The 8,327-nt window shown below is 39.6% G+C and overlaps 1 protein-coding gene across 1 annotated transcript; it reads right to left on the minus strand.

The window, feature by feature from the left end:
- Positions 1-414: 414 nt before the first annotated feature.
- On the minus strand, positions 415-4,052 carry SRP14 (signal recognition particle 14). Its single transcript, XM_051977065.1, has 5 exons — positions 3,937-4,052; positions 3,670-3,742; positions 2,822-2,934; positions 1,449-1,481; positions 415-868 (listed from the first exon to the last, which is right to left on the minus strand). The coding sequence occupies exons 1-5, from the start codon at positions 3,958-3,960 to the stop codon at positions 779-781; spliced, it is 333 nt and encodes a 110-aa protein (XP_051833025.1). The 5' UTR covers positions 3,961-4,052; the 3' UTR covers positions 415-778.
- Positions 4,053-8,327: the final 4,275 nt, after the last annotated feature.

Genomic DNA, 8,327 nt, shown 5'->3' on the forward strand with positions numbered 1-8,327 from the left:
CAATTTCCTCTAACTAGCTTAGTTTATTGTTATTCTAAGCTTGCTCTCTGGGGACTTGAATGAAGGTTTAGGTCTGGATCTCAAGGATTCTCCTATCGAACTGGATATATTCACTGGAAAACAAAAAACGCCAATATCAAGGAAAATTTTTAAATTGAAAATGAATACAATATAATAACTTTCCCAGTGAGTTCTGTTAAATTTAAATGGTTCATTAACAAGACTTAAAAACTTCATCAACACCTCACGGGTATTTAGAAAGCAACCCTATGACTACACATGCTTCTCAAAGAACTGTCAGCTTCTATCACCAAAAGCCCTGAGGACATGCTAAGTTTTCTCATTCCTCACAGATTTGGGTTAATAATGCAAAACCAAAGGTGATGAAAGAACAGACATATAAAGGGAATCAAAAAAGGTATATGGATAAATTTAATAATATATTGCTCTTTTGATACAGATTGCTAAAGTGACTTCAACAAACCATAGGTCAGATATACTACAAAGTGTAGAGGGAATGAGGATGTTTGGATGCCACATATAATACATATATATACACACATAACTTGGACAGGCCTTTTTTTTCTTTTTTAATCACAGGAATTCCTGTAAACATTAAACTGGCAATTAACCAAAACAGGATTGATAAACTGCTACTAAATAACACCCCCTCCCCACCACATGAAGCCATTCAGCCCTAAGAGAAGGCTGTGCCATTAGCCAAGTATCTTCAAAGTTCTGTTTAACTAGTGAAATAAAACCGGAATCTAAGTGCCCCTCACTGTGTGGCTTTGCTTTTCTTGTTTTTGCTCTTCTTGTCTCTCTTCTTTAGCCCATCCATATTGGCTCTGAGCAAGTTAGAATAGGCCTGTAAAACAAAAGGCACAGCCTTCAGTGAAAAAGAGAGCACTCTGATTGGCCCACCATTCTTTTGTATTCAAAGAAGAAGGCCTATAGTAGAGGAAATAAGAGTGTTTAGGAGAGAAAGAATGTGTAACATGCCAGAACATACCTTCCCTCTAGTTCTGGGAAGGACAGACCATGTGTGTTAGCAATTTTTCATCCCTTACTTACTCTAGGCAAGGCAATTACTGACCTTATTTTGTTATTATTGATATGATTTCTATAACAAAACCAGGAAATACTACTTGTTAACATTTACAATAGTGCTTTCCAAAGGTCTGCAAAGCACTTTGTGTATATTTCATAGTTTACAAAACTGTATTAGGGTGATAGAACAAACCTAAGTTGACTCTGACAGGAAAAAAAAGCAAGATATAAAAATTATGTTGCATCATTCATATTAGGCAGCTTCATTTGTAAAATGGAAAATTAAAATTGCCCCTCCTAAGACAGCTTATTATTTTAGTTCAGTTAGATGCCTAGACTGAACCCTGAATTCTACTTACTAACAACCTGGGGAGACCCAATGAATATCAGAAACTTACCATCTGGAATTTATTCACTTCTTTAGAGCTCACCTAGAAAACATAAATAAATCAATTACCTTCCCTCTCCATGCAAGAACTACTGAAGTCCTCATGGGGGCAGCACACCTCATACTTAAATAGCTGTCCCCAACTTCACAGAGCTGTGCTTTAATAGTGTTACTACTAGCTAAAGTCAAGGAAGCAAAATGACAAAAGAGAAGGCTTTCCTCACCTGTCATATTCGAAAACCAAAGCTTTGCACCCTTCAGTTCTGCTTAGGGGTGGGTTCCAAATGTTTTATTAAGACCTTTTCTGAATCTTTCATTAAAAAATGAGGGGAAAAAGGTCTTAGTGAAGCCCAAGTCTTGTACGATAGATAGCTTTATTGTACAATATGAAACAGTATCTTAGTCAATAAATGTATGGATGTACTACGCAAAAGAAATAAACTCCTTTCTCCATGCAACCTCCCAGCAGAGGTCCCTTCAGTTTCTTCTTTAAAAGGAAAATACTGTGATAAAAGTGCAATGCAGTTTGGTTTGTTTGTTTTTTTAACCTCAGAGTAAAGTACATTGGAATAAGGAAATATAAAAGAATTCTAACAGACTAACTTTACCACACTAACCAACTGGTAAGGCCAGCTTCCTAGGCATCTGGTATTCTTTTTCAATTGAATTTTGGAAAATTTTCAAAAGATCCAATTAAAAAGACAAGATTTTATACTGGCTAATGAGAAATTAAATTAACCTAAGTCTTCCATGTGGCAGTGCTGGTGGCAGGAGAGAGAGAAAAGTAATAAAAGGTTTAATATAGTATATTAACTAAGTGAATCAAAGATTCTGATACAGCAAATAACACTTCTGCACTCACTGACTGCTATAATGCCTTAATCTCTACTCTTATTAGGAAAATCAAAGCCCAACAAACCATTAAGAATAATTCTGTATTTTATCATCTGCAATATACAAGGGCATAGGCCATAGGCAATTGAAACATCAAACAGGCAAGGAGAAGCTGCTGCTGATAAATTATAGTAATGGCATAAAGAGTATTTTTGTGCTATCTATTAACTGCTTCTAAGGGCAATTAAAATTACAGATAACCTAATTCCTCGCAAAACTTGGAAAAGCAAAGGAGAATTTCATTTGACCTTCCTTTCTACTAACTTTTCTAGTAACTCTAGGCAGTATAAGGTGGCATAGAAACAAGCCAAATTGCACTTTATGTCATACCCAAATGACTTCCGAATAACTGAACATTGAACAATTCTTGAAGATTATGGTAGGTATAAAATATGGATCAGAGAGTTCCCATTTTCAAAATCCTGAAAATTTCCAATTTAAAGACAAACATGCTACCCTTGTGCGTAGCTCCCCAGAGTCCCTGCTCACCACAGTGCTGATTTTCTTTTTCCCATCAGTAGCTCTTAGCAAACACTTATTGTCTGAAGGCTCAAAGCCTTCCACAGAGCCTTTCCTTGGAATGGGTTTAGTCCGACCATCATCTGCATTAAAGAAAAAAAAAAGTTCCTGTCAAAAAATAACATTTATACCATTCCAATTCAGGAATGTACCTATGCTCTACCAGAAGTGCTAATTCTTTATTCAACATCGAAAAAGTGGAGATAGTAACAAGAAATTCAATTTGTATGGCAGAATCAAATAAAGGCCACAAAAATTTCTCCACTTTGTGAATGGAAATAAAAAAAGGAAAAGGTAGAAAAAGGTAAGAGCCCTGAAAGAACAGGCTAAGAAACCAAGGGTGCTGAAAAACGAGGCACGCCCCGCCACAGCTAACCCACCCTGGTCTAAACAGAAACGCTTACTGAGGAGGGTCGGCCTGGAGCCACTGCTAGGGAGGGGTGTGGGCAGGGGGCCCTTCCGTGCTGCCAATGCCCAGCACTCCCTTTAGGACTGTGAAGACCCGCCCTTTCCCTTCTTCCCAGGATTCGGGGAGACCCTGGAGCTGCACAAGTGGTCAGGGATGCCTGCATCAAGGCCCGTGGGTACATTTCAGGAGGGCACTGGGCTCTTTTTAGTCTATTTTGTTACTTAAACATAACCAGATGTCTTCATCATCCCATAAATTTTGACAGAACCTCGGGCTTATGAGGCCCGGGGAGGTGAAATTATTCCAAGGAAGCAAAGCCAGGCCTCTGACGGTGTCAGTGCCTCAGTTTCCCGCCTGCGCAGTCCCTCGCTCCCCTCCCCCTTCCCTGCGGGGCAGGGGTGTTCCTTACACTTCTTCAGGGTGATGAACACGCTCCCCGACGACCGGCACTTCTGGAAGAGCCTGGTCAGCTCCGTCAGGAACTGGAAAACAACCCGTCCCCCCGGGCTCCCGTTAGGCGGCCCCACGACGCCAACGTCGAGTGGCCAACGGATTCGGGCCCGTTTCTGGTCCGGCCAGACCGAGACCTGGGCGAGGCTCTCCTCTTCCACCCATCTCCCGCTGCTCCCCCGCCTCCGCCCGGCTCCCGGCCTCCGGCCACAGTCCCGGTCCCCACCTGCTCGCTCTCCAGCAGCACCATAGCCGCTCCTCCGCCCCCCGGCTGCGCTCGCTCAGTCACCACTAGCCAGGGAGCCGGAGCCGGAGCCGGATGTGTGACTCTAGAGAGGCGGGACTTCCGCTTTCTCGGACGATTCCCCTGCCTCCGCCCATTGTTCTAGTCCTTCCTTTCCTCATTACCCCGGTCAACCACACCCCCTTAGTGCGTGGCTACGAGGTCCCCATCCCCTCCCCCCGGGGGAGAGGAGGGAGCGGAAGTAGAAGAGAGAGGTCTCGAAATGGAGATGGCAGAAAAGGAAAATGAAGAGAGGAGAGAGGGGAAGATGAAGGCTGAGAGAAGCGGGAGGAAAGGAAGCGTGGAAGGGAGAAAGAGAAAAGAAGGGGAAGAAAAGGGAAGACCGAGTCAAGAAGGCAGGAAAAAGAGAGGGAAGAAGGACGGAGGAGGGGGGATAGAGAGGAAAGGAGCTGAGAAAGGAGGGGAAGGATGGAGGAAGAGAAGGGAAAGAAGGTGGGGGAGGAGAGGACTAGGAAAGAGTGAAGGGAATGAAGGAAGAGGGAGACAGAGCCAAAAAGGAAGGAAAGGGGACGGGAATGGAAGAAGAGAAGTGAGGGTGTTCGGGATGAGAGGACTGAAGGAGGAAGAAGAGCGGGAAAGGAAAAGGAAGATGAAGAAGGAGGGAGGAAGTTAGGAAGAAAATGGAGAAAGGATGGAGAAGCAAGTAAGGGAAGGAGAAAGGAGAAAAAGGTGTTTGGAAGGAGAGGAGAAGAGAAGAAAAAAGGGAAAGAGGAAGAGAGGGAAGGAAGAAGGAAAGAGAAGAAAAAAGGGACAATGGAGAGAGAGGGGCAAGGAGAAAGGAATGAAGCTGGGAAAGAGGGAGGAAGGGGAAGAAGGGAAGAAAGAGGAAGAAAGGAATGGAAAAGAGAAGGAGCCTGTTGGAAAGAAAAAGGGAGGGAAAGGACAGGGAGAGGAAATTGAAAAAAGAAGGAAAAAGAGGAGTGAGCTGGGGGGAAAAGGTAGGAATGGCAGGATGGGAAGAAGAGAGACAAGGAAAAGTTGCCCAAAGGATCACTTCTTTTTCCAGGCCCCAAATACATGCCATCTTCTTTCAAGGACCTTCCTCTCCCAAGGATCTTTATGGAAATTTTGTGCCACAGTAAGAGAAAAAAGAGATGAAGGAAGGAGAAAGAGAGGGAAAGAGGAGGGAGGAGGAGGCGGTGGGTTTGTGGCTGGGTTCTAGTCATGCTTTTTTGGCTAGTGATGCTAGCAGGGATAACTAAACAGGTCAATTCAAGAAACACTTAGGAAATAATTTCCATGTGCAAAACACCATGCTAAGTACCGGAGATAAAATAACAGCCCTTAACCTTCAAAGAATTTACAATATGTTCATCTTTGCCCTTTGCTTCATCAATTTCCATCTCTCCTATATCATTGACTTCTCAGTTTCTAGTAGTCCCTTGCCTTCTGCATATATACTATCTATCTATATCTATATGTATATATATATATATATATATTCCCAATCATAAAATTCCATTAAAAACAAAAACAAAAAAAAAGGTGTGGTAGGAAGAGCACTACATTTGGAATCAATAGAATTACACTTGAATCCTCATTCCACTGCTTATTGCTTGTATGACCTTGGTTGGACAAGACCTTTAGCTCCTGGGCCTCTGTATCTTTTTCTGGAAAATGAGAGGTTATGCCCAGGGTCCATCATTTAGGTGTTGAAATGGATAGAGTGTTACATTTAGAGTTAGGAAGACCTGAGTTCAAATCCAAATCCAAATTCAAATTCAAATCCAACTATGAGACTCTAAGCAAGTAACTTAACCTGCTTCAGTTTTCTTATCTACAAATAGGAATCATAATAGCATCTCTTGCTCAGCATTGTTGTGAGCATAAAATGATATTTGTTTTGAAAATGTTTTGTATATTTAACCTACATTGGAAATTATTAATCCACTTGCTGGGAGGGAGGGAGGGAGAAAATTTGGAACGCAAGATATAGCAAGGGTGAATACTAAAAACTATCTTTGCATGTATTTTGAAAAATAAAAAGCTATGAATTTTGTTTTCTTTCTCATTTTTTTCTTTTTGAATTGATTTTTCTTGTGCAGCATGATAATTGTGGAAATATGTATGAAACAATTGTACATGTTTAACATATACTGGATTACTTGCTGTGTAGGGGAAATTGGAGAGGGAAGGGAAGAAAAAAATTTTGGAACAAGGTTTTGCAAGAGTGAATGTTGGAAATTATCTATGCATGTGTTTTAAACATAAAAAGCTTTAATAAAAAATCTTATTTAAAAAAGAAAAATAAAAAGCTATTATGATGAAAATGCTTTGTAAACCTTAAAGTGCTACATGAATATTAACTGTTATTAATAATCTATATTTCTTTTTTAATAAATTTGCATTGATACTTTTCATTTCCTATATCACCAAAATTTCTCCAAATATCCATCTCCTTCTAGAGAGCTATCCCAAATAACAATATTTTTAAAGGGAAAAAAAAATCAGCAATTACAATTTAAAAGTTTGAAAATATTTGCAAAAAGCACACGCTCATGAATCTCCCAGAGTCTCAAAGGAGTGGAGTGATACTGTCTTGCAATATTTCCTCTTTGGGGTCATGATAGCTCTTTGTAATTTGGTGACTTGCTAGCTCTTTGTAATTTGGTGACATTCACTTTTGATTTTTTCTTCCATTTATATGTCCATTGTATAGGGGTAGCTAGATGGCGCCATAGGACACAGAGTGCCAGCCCTGCAATCAGGAAGATATCTTAAGTTCAAATCTAGTCTCAGACAAATATTAGCTGCATGATCCTAAGCAAGTCACTTAAGCCTGTTTGCTTCAATTCTCTCATCTGTAAAATGAGCCAAAGAAGAAAATGGCAAACTACTACAGTATTTCCCTAGAAAACCCTAAATGGGCTTACAAAAAGATATCACTGAAAATGACAGAAGAACAATAACAAAAGTACGTGGCATATAAACACACACACACAGAAAGTTTTCTTGGTTCTATCAATTTTACTCTGCATCAGATCATGTAAATCTTTCCATGTTTCTCTATATTCATCAATTTCCATCACATGTACCAAAATTTGTTTAGCTATTCACCAATCAAGGGAATCTATTCTGTTTCTAATTTTTTTTCTATCACAAAAGATATGCTGTCATAGATATAAAATTCTGTATTTCTATACACATTCTCACCATCGTCACTACTGACTGAAAAAAGAGCATACTAGAAAAGTCACCATCATTGTCCCCCAATTCATTTTAACATCTTAACATATTCATCCTAATATAACTGTCTTAAGGGGAAGGGGAAATCAATAGCCATCACAAATATGTACAATTGACTTTTTTTCCTTCTATAAATCCAGAAAGTTTGCATAAAGCATTTAGGAATTTAGAAACTGGTATAAAAATGGAGAAAATTTGAAGTATATGGATTTGCCAATACTAAGATTTATCATTCTTTCTCCTCGGTACACTTATACATTTGTCAATTGGAGTGAAGAGAAGAAAAAGCTGAATATATAAAGGAAACTTTGAACAGATATGCCTGAGACAAATGGAGTATTCACACAAGAGCAGAGAAGATGGGAAGTGTAGATTTATGTGATAAATTCATCTCAATGCCAGGAAGGTTTCTGACAATGCTTCTCGTTGATATATTCTTGGACAAGACAGAAATACAGGCAATATGATTGATTCCCAGCAGGGTGAACAGCCATATCTCAAAAGTCTTGATTAATGAGTTCATAGTGCACATTTTAAGCATCTGACCTCTACCCTGTTTTATTTGACATTTTTATTGATGGTTTGAATGAAGACACTTATTCAATTTATAGACAACACAACAGGGGAAGAGATGTCATCTGTTAGATGACAAAATCAGTACCTCAAAAGATCTTGAAAGACTGGAAGAATAGATCCAATCCAACCATGATGCCAGTCAAGTCCTAGGTTTATGTTTAAATAAATAAACTGTTCAGGACGGAAGAGAACTGCTTGGGGTAGTAATTCATCTGAAAAATACGTAAACATTTTTGTGGACTGCATTGTCAATATTAGTCAACACTGTGATATGGCTGCAAAAAATGTAACTTCAAGTTACATTATTATTAATAATAGCTAGCATATATTTGGAGTAGCTAGGGGGCAAAGTGGATAGAATGCAAGGCCTCAAGTCAGGAAGATTCATCTTCCTAATTCAAACCTGGCTTTAGAGTTACTGTGTGACCCTAGGCCAGTCACTTAACCCTGTTTGCCTCAGTTTCCTTATCTGTGAAATGAATTAGAAAAGGAAATGGCAAACTACTTCACCTATCTTTGCCAAGAAAACTTCAAATGGGATCTTAAGAGAG

This window comes from Antechinus flavipes, chromosome 2 (assembly GCF_016432865.1).
Source record: "Antechinus flavipes isolate AdamAnt ecotype Samford, QLD, Australia chromosome 2, AdamAnt_v2, whole genome shotgun sequence".
Classification (NCBI taxonomy): domain Eukaryota; kingdom Metazoa; phylum Chordata; class Mammalia; order Dasyuromorphia; family Dasyuridae; genus Antechinus; species Antechinus flavipes.

Coding starts and splice junctions, on each gene's coding strand:
- SRP14 (XM_051977065.1), bottom strand. CDS start 3,960: ATGGTGCTGCTGGAGAGCGAGCAG. Junction 3,743..3,936: donor TGCTGCTGGAGAGCGAGCAG/GTGGGGACCGGG, acceptor GTTGTTTTCCAG/TTCCTGACGGAGCTGACCAG. Junction 2,935..3,669: donor GTTCATCACCCTGAAGAAGT/GTAAGGAACACC, acceptor TCTTTAATGCAG/ATGATGGTCGGACTAAACCC.